Genomic DNA, 23,637 nt, shown 5'->3' on the forward strand with positions numbered 1-23,637 from the left:
AGTGTGAGCGTGCATACTGAGAAAACAAGCAGGAAAATGCTCTGCAGCTAGAAAACTAGCAATAGTTAGTGTCCAGAGCGATTGTTCTGAGTAAGCAGAAGAGGCAGTTGGGACACCGAAGCACCAAGTTCATGTAATACATATCTGGGAAACAGACCTTGAATGGTCAGCTACCTACCATTTTCCACTTTGGCAGTGAGAGACCTTACTAACTTTAAAACAGAACACCACATGATCGAAAAACAGTTTGGCTGACCAAGTAAAAAAAAAGACTTCTTTATGTTTCAAGCTCCGTAAACAAACTAAAATGTCAAGATTTTGTTTGGACTTTTTTGCAATTTCACATTTCTTAGCTCATTTCTCAGGCATTCCTGTGGCAGTATGACTGTTATACGAATAACTCTTTAGTCGGTTATAGCCTAAGAAAAAATGTAAACTCCGCCCACAGAACTGTGGCGCACCTGCCCTTCACCTATGAAAGACGGTCATGCTAGCTGGTTTCCGCTCGAACTGTAAGTACTTTTTATCGGCTAATGTAAATACTACGCATATTAAGAGTTAAAGGTTCATCATTACTACCTAAAACATTATGTTTAGCTGAGCAGCAATGCCAGAATCCCTGTCTAAATTTATCAGGACGTTCAAGTTTACAACCTAGAACCAGAGACACAAATGTGTGTCTGTATGGGAAATTCAACTACGATAGACTTTCAGTAAACGGAAATGTCTTAAACGGAACTGCTGCTTAAATGGAACAACTGAGTCTGATATGATTGATTTCGTACCTTAATACTGCACCCCTGTTCATCTCTCAGTAAACGGAACTCCTGTTAAATGGGACACATTTTCCTAGTCCCTTCAGGTTCAGTTTAACGAGAGTCCACTGTACCTGAAACGCATGAGAAGCGCTGGATGTCCCAAAAATGAGTAAACGTTATTGGATGGAGCACTTATACAAATTCTCTTTGGGAGGGACAGTGATGACTGGGTGGAGCTGACAATTTTTTTCTTAGGCTGTAACAGACTATAGAGACCTTTACATTTTATGTGATAAGTTTAATTAAATGAACTTGCAAAACTACACACCCCAAAAGTCTGTAATCACCCCCGTACAAAACAGCTTTCAGCACTCCAAGCATTCCTTCAGGGAAGCTCTTTTGCCTGTTTCACTATTGTGAACGGTGCACAAACATTGTGAAAGTACCAACCTGTGATGGACAGGAAGGTGCCCGCTGGACGCCCGCGGGCCGCCCTGGGGCAGGCCGGGCAGGTGCAGGTCTAGCAGGTGCTGGCCGCGTTGGAGTAATGTGGCTGTTGCTTGAGCTCTGCAGCACAGGTCCAGAGATGTCTACGCTGCGAAAACTGCCACGCTCACGGCTCACACTGCGGTTTGGTTTCTGATGCTGTGGTGGTGGCAATGGTGGCGCACTGGGAACTAGTGGCTCCTGTGGTGCCATGTGCTGGGCTACTGGGCTTGATATATTGAGTGCCTTGATAGCCTCGGCATCAATGCTGAACTTGGACAGGGGCCGACCTCCACGCCTGTCAAGGCCAACCTGCTGCGCACGACTCCTGGGAACAGACAGGAAGCATTATACAAGGCCTAAACGACACTGCACAATCAATGGCTTCCTGCAAAACTTCAGCATATTTATTGTTCCTACATTGTTATCTGTTCAAAGTTACTCTGTTCTACTTCATTGCCCTGAGAGTGCCACTGAATTTGTTGCTGCATGCACGCACACCCTCACAAAAGCACCAATGAACCTCAACGCACAACTGCTCCTAGCTGTGGCTGAAGTCTGATAAGGACTAGAGATGGCAGAATATTGGCTGAACTGCAAGTAACGTAGGGTTACCATAAAGACTTTTTTTTTGGCTTACAGCTGATTGCTTCAAGGTCACAAAACTGCCTACAATGGGGGCACACATTGTACAAGCTCAGCCACTCCTCAGCTACGTATGAGAACATTAGCGTGGGAACAGCACAGTCCATTTAGATTTTTGTTTATTTTAGAATTTGCTATGTTACTGTGCGCACTTTTTGCTCTCATCTGACATTCAGTTATTGAGTTCCAGTTCCTGAACATCAAACCATGTGTGCAGCAGTGTTATCAAGCCGCTCACACACAGATACTGAAATGTGATAATAAATAAAGAGGTAACCTACTTTATTGCTGCTTTGCGAGCCTTTGTCATCCACCATGTCTTTAGATGACGCCGGAAGTAGTAGATGGAGAAACTGGTGATCACAGCCAGAGGCACAATGCACAGGAAAATGATGTACATGGACACCATAAAACTGTAACCAGCTGAAAGAAAAGAGCAATAATATATGTCATTCAACCTGCTCACAACTATCTAATACAGACAATTACTTATCAGGGTTGAGAATCCAAAATCTAGTGGCATAACACTCGGCAATCAGTGTAAACATACAGTATGAAGGTTACGGCTAATACAGCCAATTTGCATATGTGCGACTACAGTGAATAAGCTCTTTTGGTTGATTTGATCTCCACCACAAGTCCTGGCTGGTGCCTACACGTTTTTATAGGACCAAGTTTCCATTATTTTGACCCTGAAATTAGCTTTTGCTGGGTAATTAGGACTTGGCTGACCATTTTAGAGGTGCTTGATCCCTTGTGGCAGTTCCAATAGCAGGAGCAACTATCATGGTGGCGCTTAGGGTACAGTGGAAGTGTTGAACATACATCATCTGCTGTTGAAAATGTCTATTTTTGACCTGCCTGAGAAAGACTTTATGCAGAAACAGTAGCCCACAATGAATCATTACTTTATTAAACCAATTCTAACACGCAGCCTTTTTATTTTATTTTAAAGAGAAGATATCTTGTTCTGATATTGCATGGGCAGTCCAATCAGATGCGAGATCAAAAGTATATGTTTGCAACAACCTGCCGTCAGAGTCGATCTGGGCAGTGTCATCGCCACTGCCATCACATGATGACCACGGATGGCATTAGAATGAGCTTGTACATAACAATGATGACACTTTCAATATGATTACAAATGCATATACAAATGCTGAGTCATTTGTCACTAGCAAAGAGTTTTATGATGTCTAGTTTGGTCAGGCAGCACGTTACAAACGAAATCCTAGTCACTGAACAAGTCAAAAGCATTAGTTAACATTCCAAACCTATATGGGTTCCTTGTTCACAATACATCACATGCAACACAATGCACCACATGCAACGCAACAAGTTGCACCACGTGTTTTCACCAGTCTGGGGAATTAGATGCGTCGCAACATGGACTACTGAAATGGTTAGTCTAGGCATGAACAACCATCTTGTCATCATGGCTGAGGAGTCATGTGGCAAACGGAGGACATCAAATCCCCTATTGGCCATATGGTGGATGACATACTGTATTTCTTCAAGGTGATAAAGCACAGCTTAAGAGTGATGATGGGCAACATTAAGCAAAGAAAGTTTCGTTATGTGAAAATAAAGCCTGGTGGTTATGTATGACATGTATGTGCAAAAATATTTGGTGCCCATACATACATACTGTTTGGTGCATCTCTATGCAATTTGGGCACTCAAATGCCATTTTTATGTTCTCTACTTTGAACCTATAGGACATGGTGCATCATCCATTCAAGAACAAGCTATAATAGGAGCAAGCACTGCAACTTAGCAGTATGTTTTGTTGTTTTTCCTGCATATCACTTAATTCTACCTGCAGGACAATTTCGTAATGGTTTAACTGTGCTAAGACACGGACTACAGAGGTCAATTCCGCTAACTTCATCAATTCCACCAGGTTGAATTAACTGAAGTCAACAGAACTGTCCACACAAACTTAGCTACTTATATGTGCAGTTCACTACTGTACCAGTTGCCATTAAGGGTTCACTAGCCAAATCACGACGAGCATAGGCCTCAGTGCCCTGTAGGCAGTGGTGAGCACAGTCTATTAAAGGGGCCCTTGAACACTTTTCAAGCCACTGCCTCACTGTTGTGGGTTGCATAGAGTCAATGCTGAAGATGCTTTCAGCACACATCAAAGCAATGATATAAAAACAATACTGACTAGTATTTTAATTACGCAAGCAAATCAACACATTGCTGCTGATTGCATCATTGCCTTGTGGTGCTCACCAGAAAAATTTCTGCCAGAAATAACATCACCACTCGCACATACTTGATTGGTTAAAAACAAATTCGCAAATAACTACTCAGAAATGTGATTGAGATTTGGTTTTATTTTTGTTTGCTGTACTTTCTATGCTTAGTGCAGACACGGTCGTGACAAAAAAGCACTGAAACTATAAACATAGTAGGGGCGTTGAGTGCTCTGTCACCTCTGGCCTCCAAGCATCGCTCTACGTGAGGAAGACGTGTGCACACTCACCTGTGTGCACTCATGAGTAACCTCATCACCTGGTTTTGTAAATCCTGTACATGTGTGAGCGTTGATCAAGCAGCACAAGCATAGTATGACCTTGGTGCATGGTTACTGCTGCACCCTTTTTGTTGGGGTGTGGTACCATGTTATTTGACACCATGGTAACAGCACTACCAGCATACCAGATAGAACAGGCAACCATGATGGAATCTTCCTTTACATAGTTGTTTCGAGCTCTTACCATTGGCGACGAGGGAGTACTTAAGTGGATAAGTGAAAAAGGGAGATAGCCATGCAAAATTCGAGTTGAGGGCTTTTTTTTTGCTTGTATTAAAGTCTTTACTGGTTGAGAACTTCAGATTGCATACCCCTGCCACTGCCATTCCTGTGGCATTTATCGGTGCAGCCATGAATCTACAGAACCAGCAACTAAAAACCATGGCTTAAAGAAGGTTTGAGGGCCCCTTTAAAAAGATACTAAAGCAGGTTAGACTGATAAGGGCTCTTTCAAAGCTCCTTTTTTTAAATTTTGTAGTGAAACGTTGATTACCAGATTACCATTTCCAAATTTTGCAGAGATTCTAACACTAATATGTGAATGTGCTATCATAGACTTTAATGCTTTTTCTTCTATTAGGGCTGTTATGGTACAGCAGAAGTTCTAGAAACTTGCTAAGTTTTGAACTATAATTTAAGCAAAGCACCTTGTATCAAGGGAGCTACGGGCAATTAAAGGTGACCCTCTTTTCAAACACTGTTTTTTTTCTTCAACTAATCGCCAAGCTGACTGATCAGGGCTAAGTTCTGCCTTCTTGACACTCCGCTGGCACACCACAGATCGCAAAAGGCCATGCTCCTATGTTTGTCTGGTCAACCACTACACCACTAGGTGCTGCCAGAAACCCAGCCGCTCATATTTTTCTCCTCCAGTACAAATGCTAATAAGCCAATAAGATTGTTCATATGAGTGATGTCCCAAAACAGGATTGGCTGAAAACTTGGCGTGGTGGCATGCTACAATTTGTAGCAATGCAAATGTTTAAAACCTTATAATAAATTAAATACTCTACGCAGAGCACCTAAAACAGTCTTAATAACCCGAAGGACCTGTGCTACCAGATCAATGAGTCCGTAAAAAAATTGTCAAAGCCATTTCAAGGTCCTTTTCCCTTAATGACAGTGGCTGCTAAATAGACCACAGGCTTTTCACTGCAGTCATGGTGTCAACACTTTTTCTCACAATAGTACACCCAACAGCAAAAGTTTGAGGGACTTGAAATGTTAAAGAAAGCTATAGTCGGATACAACTTTAGAAGCCCGCGGCATTTCCTCCTCAAAGGCGGATGCACACAGGCCTGCACCAATGGGCGCGCGGTCCAGACTGACGTCATAAGCCGAACGGCCAGTGACCCCGCCTGCAGAGAACGTTGCCGATGCATGAGCGGAACTATTTCTTCAGTCGCAGAGGCGGTCGGCTGCCACGCTTCGGTCATCTGGGAAGGGCCCCTCCGGACTTCTTAAATTGTATCCGACTATACATTCTCACTTTGTCTGGGAATATAACCTCCAAATAAATCTGTACTGTAAATAAATCGATACCAGCCTGTAGTTGGTATCGCAACCTATTCTGTCACCAGCTAGATTAGTAGCATTATGCAATAGTAGAGAAGAAATTCGCATTTGTTGGGGAGCAATCGTCCCATAAACTTTTGCTGTTGGGTGTGCATATGTCCATTGCAGCAGGACCACATTATATCTAAGCACAAAGTTCAGCAGAACAGGTAAAATTGTATTAGTTTCACCTATGATTTGGTATACCGAATATTCAATCATCCTTTCATGTCAGTGTGACAGTGCTCCAGTCACTGATAAAGGGCAATAGTGTAAGTGGAATAGATTTATACTGTTCCAGCCCAGGCTCCCAGAAGGATTAAAGTTGGTGTGCAAAAGTAAGTTTCCTTAAGGAAATAAGAGAAACTAGCACATCCTACTATAAAAGCACTCCTTCAGCTTCTGCCATAGGGCAGCTGTTCTCAAAAGCTTTATGACAGCACACAAGCTTGTAGGTACCTGAGGGGTCTGATGCAGGGCCACTGTCTGAACTGCCACCAGGCCCTGGATAATTGCAGTATGGAGGTGCGTAACCCACCATGCAATGGCAGTTCCCACGGCTGTTGCAAACCTATGCAAGACAACATATTATCCTGGTCATCGTAACGTTTGCAGCACAGTAACTGTTTCACTAAAAAATAATTAGGATGGAGGGAGGGGGGGGGGGGATTGTTTACAAATAAGGCAATTAAAATCAAATCAAGTGAATATTCATAAAATGTGGGAAGTACATACTACTTTATGTCAAAGGATAAACATATAAAATGTAGGTGGGAAAATGGAGCAAAAGCCTTGATTTATGGCACTAATCCATGTAATTACCCTTTACAAGTCACTTAAACAATATGGTCTATAGATTAAGAAAAGGAAGAACATTGGCACTATTTTAAGAATTCTGGCAGCATTAACTATGTAAAAAATATCATGCAATTATGTTTAGATGTATATTAATGTAGGGCTGGTTACACAGCAATGCAACATTATGAACTAACATTCATAACCTGCAGAATAATAACTAAATAATATATTGAAATTGTACATCAGTGATGCAAAAATGCAAAGACTTAGTAAAGGAATGAAATTTTGCAGAGCTAACATAATTCATAGGCAGTTTCAAAATGAGAAATTCTTACTAGGACCATTGCAGGTCATCATTTTAAAAAGTAGCTACTCCACAATGGACTCAATGAATGCACCTCTGTGCAAGAAACGAGGCATTCTGCAGCGAATAAAAATCCTTTAATGCTTGAATATGTGGTCAAAAGTTCCTGTCTGTCCCTGATACGAACGACATTTGGCCACCACTAGTACCGCTTTTCATTCATAACTGAATGTTAAAGGACCCCTGACAGCGAAAACTTTTCACTGACTTTTTCACTGTAATTTGTAGCTCTGTGTCTGGTAATCCCGAAATTGAATCGTAAACGCACCGTATAATTAATGCTAACGTCGTTAACTGAGAACAATTTTGCGTCAGTTCGAACTACCCACCTAAATACCATAAGAAACTAGTGCCCCACAGCGGGGGAGCGCCCAAGGTCACGTGCACCCAAGCTTTGGTGTCGTTGAAAGTGCATTTTTCAAAACGGGGCCCCGCACACGGTAATAAGAATGAAATGATGCGGGTGCTTTACTATGTTAAGCGCGTGCCCCCACCCCCCCATCCCCTTAGGAAAAAGAAACGAAGCATTCCTGGCCAAAGCAGCCAGAACTACGCTGAGAGCAGCCCGACAACAGAGTGAGAGGGGTGACGAACAATAGTCCTCGCCGGGTGCTAGTCGTGGTACTGGCCGTGCCCTGCAAATCTTCTACGACGTTGACAATACTTGCTTTACTAGTGGAACATCATGCGGGGCCTCGGTCTACGTCATACTGGTGGCGGTGTCGTGAGGTGCTGCCAACTCAGATGAGCACTCACGCTTACTTTAAAACCCAATTAAAATATCTTAACGCTAACGTCCGGCACTAATATTCGGTCAGAAGTGCCACCGTATACAGGACAATCAAACAACACAAACATCTTGAAGTTTCAATTTTGGTGTCAAGGGTCCTTTAAAAGAAAGCCAGCACATTAGCTTCTTAAACTGAATACTTCACTTTAAAGAAGTGTGGTGTTTCCACTTGAACTAAAATCATAAAAATTCACAAGGATCTAATACATACTGTAATGCCATAACATTACTTAGCTTGCTGTTTTTACATTTTTTTATTGCCGCTTACATGATTTGACAAAACTGCCGCGGTATATAGAGATTGTAAGGAAAGAAAAATTTGGGGCTCTCTACATTGTGGGTAGCAGTTACCTCATTACACTGTAGGTTCACTGCAGCCATATGTAGCTAAATAACTTATTTTACAAAGTGACCATTACATTAACAGGTTTTAGGAATGGTAATGTCCTAAGACAACATTCCCATGCACCTGTCCTGTCATTTAGCCTCGCATGTTGTAGGATGACCACCCGTCTCGTGACTCGTGGGACTGTCCCGCATTGAGGGCTACTGTCCTGCGTCCCGCAAGGGATACGAAAACCGTCCAAAATGTCCCACATTCCACACTTTATTATTGTTCGGCAGCGCCTCGAGTTTAACTTAATGTGGCCACCCTGCGTGAGGATGCGTTAGCTGCAAGCACTCCAAGCTTCTGAAAAAGTCAGCTAGCCGCACAGTTCACGTCGGCAACAAATGCTTCTGCAGCGAGCTGTGCGTGCTATCCCACCGTTCCCTCTGATATGGGTGGCAGGCCCTCGAACCAGTTAAACACAAGTGCACCGTCGAGTTGGTAAAGCCACAGCTGTTTTCTGAATTTGAAAGAAGCTATTCTTGGCTCTGTGAATGATTAAATTAATTCCCAAGTGTGAGAAATCGGAAATAACAGGAGCATCACCCACTAATAAAAAATTTTTTTGGTAGGGGGGCTACTGCAACAAGTTTCAACAGACAACCAATATTTTTCGCAGCTGCTCAGAGTTACCAGCTGCACTGCTACCAGCTTTATAAGACAATGTAGATGTTTAGCGATAAAGCTGGCTCAAAAGACGTGTGTCAAACCAATGCATAGTGATGACCGAAATCCACAATGCTGGCGCAAGTCACATTTGCTTGATTCGACACGCGGTGTCGCAAAAAAGAAAACGTGGCCACCATAAATGGCAGTGCCGTAATCTACGTTGTCGTCATGCATTCATGAGATTTTGGACCGCAGTTCTTTTATTTTTGCAGCGTGCGATGGTTTCCGATGCTGTGTGGTCATTGGACTGAGTGGAAAGCGAAGAGTTCGGTTCGGTGAACATCATAGCATCAGTGTCGCACCACTCTGAGCAACACCCAAAGTTTTCATGACAAGCCACGGCAACAGAATGTGGGCGATAGCTTTGCTTAACCCATATTAACACAGTGTGTCGGCCTTGCGCATGGCACATCGGTGCTGTAAAGAGGACTTCGCCGGCGCAGCATCAAATCATGGTCACTGGATCACAGGTTAGCAATATATTTTTCTAATGTAAAAAAAAGTTACTTTTTTTCATACTGACATATTCGAGCATTATTGTGGCACTTACCATGTAAAATTCAATCCTTTGGCGACTACACCTTGCATAAAATGTCAAATCTGAATGTAACAAAGTTTTGATATGACGAAGTAAATTGCCGATTTCGCCAACTTCGTTATATCAAGGTTTAGCTGTATATATCAACCACGCATATAATGCACCCACAATAAACACCTAAAAATTAGCAACTCTGATGCAAAATTAAGATATTAAAATGCCAAGAAAGACTGCAAACTTACCCCATTATTGTAACAATCATAAGGGCATTTGATTCCATACAGTTTTTCAATCGGAACACACTTCTGGTTCATACAAGCCTGCAATGCAGCGAGAGAATGAATTTTGTGAGCAGAACTGTTCTCTAAATAACTACTGTTCACAAGTCGCCCAACAATCTGTCACTATCATAACATGTACAGGCTAACAAACACAATACACTCTCTCCATTTGAACAAAACAATACACTCTCTCCCTTAAACAAAACAGTTAAATCAGAATTGGAACAAGAACTCATACAAGTATATTGCCTTATACACCCTTATGGCAGGTGATGCACTTTAGTTTCTTTAGGTGGTTTGGCTCGGCTGGGTAACGTCCTGGTTAATGTTCTGGTTCATCCCGTGGCAATGTATGGGTATGCGTCATGGACCTTGCAGCAATACGGAAGAAAAAAGCTAGATTCTTTTGAGCTATGGTGCTGGCAGAGTTTAGAGAATCCCATGGACTGCCAAACAAACAAACATCTGTCATAGGAGAGATAAATCATGAATGTTCTTTCAAACCAAAGGTAATGAAACAAAAGCGTTCTTATTTTGATCGTACCATGTGGGCTATTAGTTCAATGGAGCAAAATTTAATGATAGCCAATGTGTAAGGCAGGAGAAAATGGTGTCACCCATGCAGAAAGAAGGTTAGAAGGTATTCTGGAGGCCACAGGGAAATGTCTAGATGAGCTTGAAGAACTTGTATTAAATAAGTCTCACTGGTGGTCATGTACTCATACTAAACTACAGCAACAATTGGTTGAAGCAACGGACGATATTTTCATTTCAAGTTGCTATCCTCCATTAATTTATTGAAGTGAAGTTTTCTATGGATTACTAGGGCACGTGCTGAAAATGCAGAATTGTGTAGCAAGCAGTCTGTGCACATTAAGCAGAAATCCCGCGACAATCGAGTGGCATTTCACACAGCCTTACTATATGAAGTTAAGGTAAAGCCTTTTGGGAAAGACAAAGAACGGCAGATCTCTTAACCCTGGTGCATTTCTGCCAGGCTCACACAACTTAATTACTTCTCAGCTCTAAACGTCCAGCTGCTAAATGTCTAGTAAATACAGTAGACTCTCAAACAGAACTGCTGCTTAAAGGGACACCAAAGAGAAACAATGAATTGGTTTAGATTGATAAAGTGTGCTCGGAGAACTCTTGTGTAGTTTATTTCACCACCATAGGTTTATTATTAGAAGAGAAAACCAAGTTCAAAGTTTCATTTTTAAATTTAGCGCCAAACTTTGTAATTCATGACGTAAAAGACTTCAAAGAGCATTTAAGGTATTTTGGCGCCACTGGCCCCCTCAGAGGACAATGTACTTCGATTTAACCTACTAGGAACTACGTAGGCCTAAGCAGGCGCCGTCAAAAATATGTGACATCACGGCAAATGGTGTGGGAATTCCAAGGTGGCGTCGCCACCTGTATTTTCTTTTTGCGCGTTTTCTCGTTTATTAAACATCTTCTCGCAGCAAGCGTGGTGTTTTTGGTATCGTGGAAGACTACTTTACTAATGCGAGAAAAATCGTTTTGCTCTTCAGTGTCCCTTTAAAGGGAACAACTGCCCATAGCATGATCGGTTTCATACTTGGATTCTGCAACCCTGCTCTTCCCTCAGTAACCGGAACTCCTCTTTAACGGAGTACATTTTCCTGGTCCCTTCAGGTTCCGTTTAACAAGAGTTTACTGTAATCAACTGCATAATGCCCAATGTACCATATATATGCTACGATAAGTTTGATGCCTCATTATGCTGGTTTAGGTGTGGGAAACTAAGCACAAAGCTCATAGTTTCATTTTTGGTATACTACTATACAATATGATAGTTTCAGCTGCAGACTATTCAAGAGATTAATGTCTAAATAAATTATGCACTAATTAAGTTTTAGCTGAAATACCATTTACTGCTTTTTTTTGTACAAGTGTACTTACTCTGTACGGCTGGAAATACAGGTGAACAAATTGTTTCAACTTTCCTTAATATTGAACTGTGCTTGGGCATTACAGAGTTAAATTTTAATTGTGAGGTACAAATAACTAAATGAACATTGCAATTTATTGCACGAGTATTGTCCCACAGTTCAGCCAATGCACCTGACAGGAACAGAACTGCTCTATGCCATAGGTGACTATTAAAAATCAGTATGCATTTTTTTTTGTTTTTGTCAAAGTGGTATGTGATGATGAGGTTATGGTCACAGACCAACAAGGTCAAAGATTTTTTAAAAGTTCAAAAGTAGAGATGTCTTAGAGCCTGCATGGGGTTCCTTCATAGAGAGTTCCTAAGGCAGACAGAAGTTCAATGTCCCACTTTTATGCCAAGATGTGACAAAGTGAACATGAGTAATAGTGTTGGCCATCATGGGCCACTGCAGCCTACAAAAGCTTAAACGCAAGTTGAAGTGGTTTTAGAATTCGGTAAAATTTTGTGGTTAACAAGGACAGACATTATTGTTGACGATGCCATAATTATTTCAGTGATTGTTGCAGCAGGAGCTTTAGAATGCACAAAAGAAAAGTTTGTCTAGCTCCGCCCACGCAAGTGCGCCGAAAGTGTGGGCGTAGAAACGAACTGACCAAAACTATGTTACCTTCGACTGGGACTGGGAAGACTGGGAAATACGAAGTTCCTTAATTGGGCGAACTTGTACCCAGAAAATCAAAATTAAAAATACAAGCCATATACGACGCGCACTGATAGCGGCGAGAACAGTCGCCGGCCGTCGAGTAATCTGATAATCGGTGGAGCGCTTCTTCTTTCATACATGCTCGCATAAGCTTTCGAATAAACTTGGCTGTTCGCGTCCGGTGCGTAATCTTAACAAAATGATCTCAAGAATCGCGAAGCTTTTCAAACATTCCGGTGCGGTCTGCGTCAAATGCTGCGAACAATCTTTGTGGTGAAACCCGAATACACCAAAACAAAGCAATAAACACGCGTGGCAGTAATATCACTAGTAATATTACCGATGGTACCACCGATATGACTATCGATAGTTTGTCCATAATATAGTACTATCGATAGTTTGTTTACACTATCGATAGTTTAAAAAAAACTATCGATGCTATCAATAGTCAATTTGCCGATAGTTCTGCATCACTAGTGGGCATGCGCGCCGCACTGCCAAATTGTCAAAATCACGGTGTAAGAAAAACACTTTTCTTACGGTCAGAATAAACCTTCAGAGACACGTCATGGCCTCCGAGATTGTGTGCGCGAATCTTTGAGGCTCTTATGTGCCTCCATGTGCCTTCGCGTTTAGATTACAGAGGACATTAGAGCCACGCTTTTTTTTTTTCTAACCATGCGGGCTGCTGTCGTTGTACTATGTTTACACCTGCCTGCCTTGGGCATCACACATCCTATGAAAGGTGGACGAGGCCCAAAAGAAGGCGAGCACGGTCTTGGCGAAGGAGTCGGGCCTCACAACGTCAACATGCTCGACCGGTGAGGTCATACTAGTGCGGGCACGGCCGTAAATCTCCCAAAAAACATTCCCAACACCTCCGGGATAATAAAAACATAACACAGGATCGTGGTTCTGTAATTTTGTGGCCTTGATCCATCACGTCAAAGTGCTTCTTTCGCTACTTTCGCTGCAGTACTCCGGTGTCATGCAAAAAAGCATACTAAACTTTGGAAGGGGCTACTGCTGTCACGGGTCAGAATGCATCTGGTTCATTAATTAAGTATGCGCGTACGGGCCGTATATTTAAGAGTGCTGGTATGATTGCCGACATCTAAAAACTTAACTGACAATCATTCAGGGTTCTTCCTGACGTCGCTGCGGCCCTGAAAAACAATAAATGAAAATGTACGCCAGCTTATTTCTTTTGTCGCACACTAATTTTCGATGCTTTCAGGTGATACGAATATTTTAGGTGGTCCCCTGAGATTCATATCACCGAGGTTTCACTGTACAGTAGAAACGGATTTGAAGCTATACTGGATGTCCCAAGTGTTTATTGGGAAGTATTAAATATTAATGGAGGGCCTTAATATGCAAACTGTGAATTGTATGTTGGTGGGCCACAACCAACATACCTCCGAATGTTGCTTGAGGTGCTTTTACATTACCTACAGCTATGGTTGCACCTTCCTTTTACTTCTGTTATTACATAGTTTTGTACAGTGCAATCTGCTCTCATTGGGGTTGCCTAATTAGCATTTGGCCCAATACCGCCTATCCCAACTAAATGTCACCAAGATCTGAAAACTTATGGAGCCCCTTACATTAATGGCGATCGCTGTATACTGACGAGTGTTAGTCAAGCTAGTCAGCATTCTTTTAATTGGCTTATCTATCCAATTAGATGTTAATAGAAAAGTTCCTCCAATGAGTAAAACACTTCCGATTATCCTGTGCACTTGTGACCACAGTTCATTGTGGGGTAAGTTACACTTCAAAAAGTTCAGGATAATTAAAAGAAAAAAAGATGGTCAATCAGGTTATACAGGCATTCTTGCAAAATATTAATTGCACATCAATGAAAAAAAAAAGAATGTTGGATGTTAGTGAAGAAAATGAAGGCAAGATTGCCATTTTTCTTATTCACATTTACACTGCAATGCCAATGAGTAGAACAGTGCCCCAAATTTCATAAGTGTTTCACGTATCTAGGCTGTTTTTGTATTAAAGTTACAGAAAACACTTCCTCTAGCTACCAAATAGCCAACTAACTAAGCAGCTGAGTAAGCAACTAACTACCCTTGAGTAGATATACTCATAAGATTCCAAGAAGCGAATGAAGGAGCATCAATATAGCACTACCACCTGTACTATTTTTTATCTTTACCGATTTTAAAAGCAACCGTTCACACTGCAATTAACATTTATTATTTTGGAAGTGTGATCCACCAATCTTGGCTTAACATTCTCATTTGTCTTCTTTCATTAAGCGAAACTAATGAAAAGGTTTTATTAGTTGTGTAAATACAGAGAAGGTGTCCCTCAGACAATTCCCCTTCTTTCATACTTTCTTCATTAAGGGAATTTTGACACCATAGTTCTTTAGTACAATTACCTTAATACACATTGAAGACTTAATATGTAATAAAAATGTGTCATCAAACATAGCAGTACTCACTACTTGGACATTATGGCAACGTACAATGCAAAAGGAAATGTTTTTTCAATGTATGCTAAAAAAATGATTAGTGTGTAGCTAACCTGAGCTTGCGTGTCCTTGCCTAAATATAATTTTCTTCTTTACATGCTCTTGTTATAGGTTATGCAAACTGCTTTCATGCATTATTAATTTGCCACCCATACGCTGAAACTCATTATATAATTAGTGGTGAGACATAATGAAGTGAAATTCTTCTGAAGCCAAATGTACTACTGAGGAGAAAAAGTCATTTGGGCAATCCACATTTAAACCACCACTTCTATTTCTAGCACAAATGTCAAAACAAGCAAGCAAGCAAGCAAGCAAGCAAGCAAGCAAGCAAGCAAGCAAGCAAGCAAGCAAGCAAGCAAGCAAGCAAGCAAACAAACAAACAAAGAGCTTTGAATATGTTTCCTCAGGCAGTGCAGTGAAAGAGTACATAAAGAAGCAAACAAACCTTATTGGTGCCACATTTTGCACCATTTGGAGACTGGCCAACATCAGCCGTGAATAAACCCAAGTCCACAATTGCAGACCGGCATGTGAATCGTTTGTCATTTTCATCTATGTAAAATTTGGACTGGACAGCTGCAGACTCAATGCCAAACTCCAGCCGTTCATTCAGATGCACACAGTGCAGTGTTCCACACATGACGTCCCTGGAAAATAAAAAGCAGTTTCGTTTTATACCTACCGTACAAAATTATGAAAGTACTACAAAACTTCATATTCAGCAAAACAACACATCGAAAGCACATATTTACACATTTATATTGTATCAGTAGGAAGAAAAACAGCATGCAATCTTTCTTTTTTTTTCTTTTTACTTCAAAGAAGAACACCTTGCAAAATTTTTTTAGTGTATTTTTTTTTGTCAGTGCACAGTGCCACTGTTTCACTTGTCAAATCATCGCACCTTGTTCATTTAGTGAATAATTCTTGGCCATATTGTGGATACTGAACACATTTTGTGGATAAATTGTGGGTTCGCGTAGGTTCATCTTATGCTCAACTGTGATCTGTGCACATAATTCTGTTCCCAATTAAGTGCAAATGGTGACAGACCACTTTCATTACAAAAACTCGTGTCAAAGGAAAGTTATTTCGCTCACTGAATATAGCAGCAAGATAGCTACATTGCGCATTTTTTGCATGCCCAGTACTTCTGTCTATGAGTAGTGCAAACAAAGGGAGGTGACCTTCAGCTGCGTGTTGACTGAAAAAAAGTTTCCACAGGCTGAAAATGGAAAAGCATCCAGACCTCGAAGACATGCTTGCAGACACTTTTAGACAACTCAGTGTAGACCACACTTCTCCTGGTAATGGCCCTTGAATTGGCACGCGGTCAAGCCTACCCAGAAGTGATCAAGGCAGAAAAAAATGGATCACAGAGAAAAAGAAACTGTCAGGAGAATAAATTTCCTATTCTATGAGAGCAAATTGTGCTATTCTCTAGTTTTTTTTCCAACTGCCAACATAGGGGCATGCCACAGTTTTCGTTAAAAGCTCAGTAACATTAGATTCAGGACTCACAAAAATTGGATGTGCGTTAGGTTCAAGTAAATATGGTAGTTTTGTACCATTCTCTGTATTGTCCCTGTTAAATGATGCACTTCTGTGCTGACTCATATTCATTTCAGAAGTACTTGTAAAGAATACATGTGATGTAAAGTTGTGTTTTATTTTACCATTACTAATTTAGGTATGTATTGTTGTTTGCTTGTGTGGATGCCACTGTTTATCTGAATGTGAAAAATCTTAATACTACAGAAAAAAGCAGTTAGAGCAATTATGAATGCCAAAACATTTCATTGTCACTTCAGTCAGTTTAATTTGCTGACTATTTATCAGATGTACCAAAATAAATTAGCCGTCGATATTAGGAATCTCATTACACATGATATGCAAAACTTAATTCACACAGCACATACAAGCTGAAGCTTCAGAAATGTAGACTACCAGACTTGTAGAACCCATACTAAATATGGTTTTAAAATAGTTCAAATATCAAATACCGAAGTTTTTTTTTATTGCAAGGGCAACTATAGAGACATTCCAAGCAAAAACACGCCACTGGCGTGGTGGCCTGTACAAGTTCCAATTGCAATAAGATCCCATCGCACCCTGAGTGGTATGCTGTGGAATTGAAAGAAAGCATGCAAAAGAGTGTGCCATCTTCACATGTGCGCATGTGGGGATCGGGGAAAATGGTGAGCATGTCAGGGTGGTGAGTTGCAGGTGAAGCATTTGTCTCTTCTCTAGTCAGCCTGGCTTGGGCCTGGGCAAAGTTTTTCATAGAAGACAACACATGCACCCTATAGAGGTGTAAGTGACCCCCCCCCCCCCCGAAATTTTTTCATTTTGTTTATATACCTGTATATACAAACATGCACACACAAACATACAAACACGCACACAAGCATACATAAAGGGGTACTGGTGACATCTTTGTCTATGCATGTAACACTGCTTCTAATTTATATATTTCACTTTTCTGATAACGTGTATACTTACTTTTACCATTCCTACATGTGCTCACTCACAAATTGTGTACTGATATGTGCTTATAAACAGCCAACGTTTGCATTTTTTATTCTTCTGGAAAGGCCAGCAAAGTTGAAGCAAAACTGTGCAATGGCACTCACTCCTTGTTGCATTTCTTGTAGGTCTTGTTAAGGCGATTGTATCCACAATTAGCATTTACTTCACCATCATCGTTACGCTCAAAACACCGCTGGTCAGCCATACGTCCACTGGAACCCCACAGTAGCTGGCACTGGTCATCGTGAGAGCGGCACTGCTTACCAAAGCAGTAGGCCTGCAAACAGCAAAATATAATTGCTAATGTAATGCCAGAGGCTTTCACTGCCAAGACAATAGAGAAAAAATTCAGCCCCATAAGTCTCCAGAGCAAGGGTTTCAAACATGTCTCCATACAGCTCTGCTTCTGTCCTGGCTGTAATACTGCATTTTAAGATCCTCCTTAATGAACATCAAATTTGTTCCAGTCAGACAGGTTTTTCCACACTAATTTCGTACTGCTATATTTTGACAAGCTTTTTACAAAAGGGAATACACTGCTCACTAAGACATTGTGTAGGCAGTAGAGAAGAATAGCCACTGCAAGGTCAAGGAGCAGTCTTTGGTAGCTCTAAGCTAAATCCTGTTTTGATGTGTTTGTAGCATACCCATGTTTGTTAGTTAAGATGAGACCAAAAGCCTCAGTAGACCTGAACGGGGGAGAAATGTTTGGAGTAGGGCATTGGAACTTTTTCATAAAAATTAGGACATTCCTATGAAATCAGGGACAGTTTGCAATTCTGAGGCAATGATGAACTAGTCAACGAAGACAGCTCACAATTCATTATTTAGGCCTCCCAAGGACAGCTATGTAACATGGTTGCAGCCCAATACTGTAGTGAGTTGGAGAGCCTGACTTGAGAGGTATAGCTGCAGCAGCGAAAGCACATGCAGAGTAGACAGGCACCAACATAAAAGCCACTGAAGTAGCATTATGACGTGGCATATTTAAACATTTGAATCATAATGCATATTACAATTTTTTCAATGATTAATCAGTTTACCAAGAACAGGGTTCGTACAGGTTTCAAAGGACGAAATTCAACGATATTCGAGGAATTTCAAGGGCCTGTCACACCTTTTTTAATGACTAAAAAAACTGCTTCCAAATAAGGACTTTTTTTTTACTGTAACAATGTTTGAAATTCTGAATAAATTTATTGCACATATATATACGCAGTTGAAACTCGATTTCAAGAAGTCATCACCCCACTAAAACTGCTTTGTTAAATTGGGAAGTTCATAAAATCGAGAAAGGGGTTTTTCAGTCCTTCGAAACCTAAAATTGTAACAAAGAGACCGCCAAAATCTTCCACGGCATTGTATTAGCCGTTAACCCACATGTGCACGTGTGGAAAGTCTGTTCAGGTGTCCTGAATATTGAGTCTCACATATGTGGTACGGGCGATGCAGGCCAGGTAGACAGTCATGTGAAACTATGACAGTGATTATGCGAGCTGGGCGAATGAGAAAGTTGCGAGGAGACGATCAATGTCATCTGTCGCATAAATCACGAAATAACAAAAGCACACCGCAGTGTTGCTGTGGGAGCATTGACAGGAACAATAAACCTCCACCACTCGTAGCACCATCTGGTACATAACAGCGCTACCTACTGTCGAGTCCATTGTTCTGTGCATCTGGGCAACATGTAGCCTCGTCAAAATAAAATTAGGGTCGTGACTATGGGTGATAGTTGTTTCAAAGCAATAGCATTAGCGCCCGCGCTTGAAGAAAGAACCCATCTGTGTAAATATTAGAAAGAAACGAGTGCTTCTTTTTAGTAATTTATTTCAGAAAAAACTTCGTTAAGTTGGTTTTGGTTCTAAGTTAGTATGTCAATTCGGATTGACAACAACATTGAACGTTATGAGGACCTGCCAGGGAATGCAAATATCTTCCTTAGATTTGGAACTATTTAAAATTGGGTTCTGTTCGATTGAGTTTTAACTGTATTATTATATTGTAGAAAAGTCTAGCCTTAATGCCGCCTAAAGTAGTTCCCAACACACTACAAATGTTCAGGACAGGTGCTGAGTATTAGTAAGGCTTGGCATCGTTACAGTGTAGTCACCACATGCACCGCTCGCTTGACAGGGAAAAAAGCAGCATGAATGCAGGAGACAAGAGTGAACACGTAAGGAGAGAAGTAGGGAGAGAGAGAGAAAGCAAGACAGGACGCACCGACGAGTGAGGAGTGAAATGAACGATAGGACAAGGCATGAACAAACAATGTACATGCAAACTTGCACTGGCATGTTGTTTCTGAAATGGAAACTCTGCCGCATAAATAACGCTGCTAATCTATAACAGATAGCAGGTCACACTGTGAACTTTAGACTGCACTAGTCCTAAAATTTAATTCTAAGACCTTGAAAAGGGCCTTGAAAATGTACTTTACAAATTCAAGGGTTTTCAAGGACCTGTACAAACCCTGAAGAATTAAAGTCGTCATTTGTACACAAAAACTTAATGCCTTTCTTTCTAAAAATCGTACTCTAAGTATATTAACATAAAATTTTCTTTAAGGAATGAACTACCAAAAAACACAGTACCAATGCCTATAGAATAAATTGTGCTGTTTCTAATGTGGCTTTAGCAATTTCAGTTCTTTTCTTCCTTGGCACCCTTGTCATTGATTGCTCTAGCTCGGAATGCTCTAAGCACCTCTTTGCCACATTTTGAGATTCAGTGAGACAAAGTCATCACTTGGTGCAGTTTGCGTTAAATAAATAAATAAATGAAACATGAAGAGCTCTCAGAGAGCTTGAGGTGCATTATTAAAACATCATTTATATATGCAGAGTATACACAAAATGAAAAGCATCATTATTTGTTGTTTGTAAAATGATCTTTGGAGTAAGCTATTTTGCTAACCACAAAGCTAAAAAAGTATACATTGATCACAACATCATCCCCAAGTTATTTCAAAGATTTAGGAGTATCATCTTATGGACCATTTTATGGATTTTAAATATTTTATAGAACTAGTCAGTGGTAGAAAATTTCAAAAAAAAATTCTTATTTCACTTTTGGCTTGTTTTATCTTTTCTCTCTCTCTCTCTCTCTCTCTCTCTATATATATATATATATATATATATATATATATATATATATATATATATATATATATATATATATATATATATATATATATATATAAAAGGCATATCGGTTCCAGGGAAGCAGTTAGTGATGAGTCATGGCACAACACTGTAGCCGCTTGTGGTATTACAAAGGCAGCGCCAAGAGATTGTCATAGCTGTGTGTAAAAGTCACTCTACGAGCCCATTTCAATGAGCGGTGCAATACACCAGTAGTCCACTGCATTACCGTGGCATGCAGTGGTGCAATGGTTCACCGATACATTGAACGCAAGACTTCAGAATGAATGATAAATAAGTGTGCATGTGGACACACACACACACACACACACACGCACGCACACACACACACACACACACTACCATGCTACAATATTTTACGGTCATCCAGGACTCTCTGCTTGGTTCCCAAAACATTTTCCCTTTTCTCAACCATACAAGGAAGAAATTACATCATAACAAATCAGAACTACGTGGTCATAGCAACAGGTCCTTTGAGCATGCACACTCATGGAAAAGCCATGGTGTCATTCCAGGAGTGTGCTGTCTTCTACAGATTGGATGGCCGAAAATATACTAGGTCCTTCTCGTCTACAACATAGCTCTTCCACAAAAAAAAAAAAAAAAAAAAGCCAAATTTTTGTCAAATTCCAGATATACTAATACCCCTGCCACACGGTGCACGTAACGTCATTCGCAGCAAATGCATTCATAGTGAATCTCATTGCGGTTTTGCATTCCTGGTCTACTTGGGTACACAAAATGGCATTCGCAACTGATGTCGATGTTTGTTGTCAGTCCAGTGCGCATTTTGCTTCTTATTATTATTATTCTCCACTGACAAAACTGCAAAATATGCTTCCACGGCTGATGGATAGATATCGTGTGTGTAATTCGGAACTTACTACCATGGCACCTCTTCATCAAAACAACATAGAGGAATTGAAAAAGAAGAAAGAACAGACAAGCGTTTGTAAGCGTGGCTAACAGGAGGCGTTGGCGTCAAGTTGGAGTCTGGGAACAAGAGTATAGTAGATGCAAAAGTTGTCAGAACTATCATGCTGTATGCAAAATAGTTACCAAATGTTAACCACAGCCATTAATAAGAACCTCAACATTGATTATATTTTGCTTTAAGTTATCAATTTTGTCATTTTTTGCCCAGCACCTGTTGTCAAGATTACACATACCCACTTGCATGAGTTCGGAAAACACATTCAAAGGGCAAATAGCATTTGCTGTTAAAGTAATTCACTATGCCCATGTAGCAGCAACAAAAATGGTATTAACACGTAATCGCATATACTGTGAATGGCATTACATGTGCCATGTGACAGGGGTTTAAGATAGACAGTGACACCCAGAGACTAAGAAAGGGAAAGCCATAGACATAAAATGTGATTTCGAAAAGATGCTGTTGGAAGTAAATGAAAGCAAAAAAAAAAGAAATTTAGGAGAGCATATGTGTGCATTCAGCTTCCTACCTTGCCACCTCCACATTCTGTTCCATCTTGCACAAAAACATCCACAGGACAGAACTCTGAAACTCCGTCACAATACTCTGGCAAATCACACTCTGTTATGGCATCTCGGCATAATGTGGCAGCTTTGACAACCTAAAAACGAAAATAAGGAAATCAGACTGAACATACACTGAGAACGCCAGACATGCAATAATACAGTGGAACTTGTTTTCCCATGCAAAAATTATGTACTAAGGATACTAACTACTAATATCCTAGAAAAATTATCGAAACTCGCATCAGAAATTATGGACTGCCATCTCAGCTCTCACAAGTGAATAAATGTATGAAAAAATATTACCTGGCATGTAGAAATGTCACAGCAAGCTCCAATAGCACATTTGGCATTTCCTTTGAACTTGCAAGTCGATGCTTCACAACAAGGATTTTTGCAGAACTGTAAGCCCAGAGTAAAAGGAATACATTTTTTTTCAGTGCCAACTCCTTACGATGACAGCTCAATGAAACTAATACAGAAATGGTTCTCGTTAATTTAGCTAAACTTGTCACATAAATGCAAGAAAGTGCCGTTAAAACAGACAACTGAATAGTATTACATACTGCCAGTCACTATGGCAAAACTATATCTTCCACTGCAGTCCGCTTCAATATTGCATATCAGTACTGTAGAATCCCACAAGAGGAAGAGGGGTTATGAAAGAGAAAAGTGCCATCAACCCCTTTGTAGCAGAAAGCTGAGAACGCTGCAGAATTCCACTAACTGATTTGCCATATGCATAGTTCGTGCGCTCCGAGTTGTCAATTCATTCACCCTCGCACTGCAAACTGCTAACCCACTCCATTTCCCCTCTCGAAAAAAATTGCTGGCTATGCCCCTGGTCCCAAATGCGTATGGATTGTATTCCATTTTGTTATGTTCTCTTTTGTTCCCTTCCTTCTGAAATGATCATTAGTACTATTGGCCACTCCAAGCAGTAAGTGATTGCCAAGTGAAAAGATTTCTTCTACACCAACATGAAATTCATAGAATCTCTTATTCACGTCAGCGCATCAAAACATTTCTGTAACATGCATACAATCTCTGCAGCCCACAGATTTATGTATTGCATGACAACATACCTCTGCTGGACCACAGTCGCACTGCTCGCCCTCTTCAAGGAACCCGTTGCCACAGACGGGACCCATGATGTCCTCAGGCAAGTTCCAAAGGCAGAAATCCATGCCCTGCTCAAATGAGGACTGCAAGTAGTGCTTGGAGCAGGATGACCACTGGCTGGGGCTGGGTGGGTTGCTAAAATGAAATAAAAGAAGGGGCCAAATAACTTTTTACTTGAATATTATCACAAAAAGGCCTTTTTTTTTTTTTTTTTGATAAGTCTCAAACTTATGAAACATAATTGTTTATGTATGAATGTTCAGTCTCCAAATCAAGCAAATCTGAACTGTTTTTACATACTTTAAATGGTCAACTAATGCACAATCAAATATAAAAAAATTAGAAAAAATGCGAAAATCTTCATCACGGCATTACATAGTAAAGCATGGTGCAT

The 23,637-nt window shown here is 40.6% G+C and overlaps 1 protein-coding gene across 1 annotated transcript in view; it reads right to left on the minus strand.

Moving 5' to 3' along the window:
• Positions 1-23,637, minus strand: part of LOC119379331 (zinc metalloproteinase-disintegrin-like EoMP06) — a 108,664-nt gene that overhangs the window by 5,074 nt on the left and 79,953 nt on the right. Inside the window, exons 12-20 of the mRNA XM_037648608.2 lie at positions 23,207-23,378; positions 22,428-22,523; positions 22,088-22,219; positions 17,565-17,737; positions 15,377-15,578; positions 9,778-9,855; positions 6,448-6,559; positions 2,171-2,312; positions 1,209-1,572 (exon numbers count right to left, since the gene is read on the minus strand). Coding sequence (XP_037504536.1) covers positions 1,209-1,572; positions 2,171-2,312; positions 6,448-6,559; positions 9,778-9,855; positions 15,377-15,578; positions 17,565-17,737; positions 22,088-22,219; positions 22,428-22,523; positions 23,207-23,378 — 1,471 coding nt within the window. The remainder of the gene's footprint in view (positions 1-1,208; positions 1,573-2,170; positions 2,313-6,447; positions 6,560-9,777; positions 9,856-15,376; positions 15,579-17,564; positions 17,738-22,087; positions 22,220-22,427; positions 22,524-23,206; positions 23,379-23,637) is intronic.

The sequence above is a fragment of the Rhipicephalus sanguineus genome, chromosome 1 (genome assembly GCF_013339695.2).
Source record: "Rhipicephalus sanguineus isolate Rsan-2018 chromosome 1, BIME_Rsan_1.4, whole genome shotgun sequence".
NCBI lineage: Eukaryota > Metazoa > Arthropoda > Arachnida > Ixodida > Ixodidae > Rhipicephalus > Rhipicephalus sanguineus.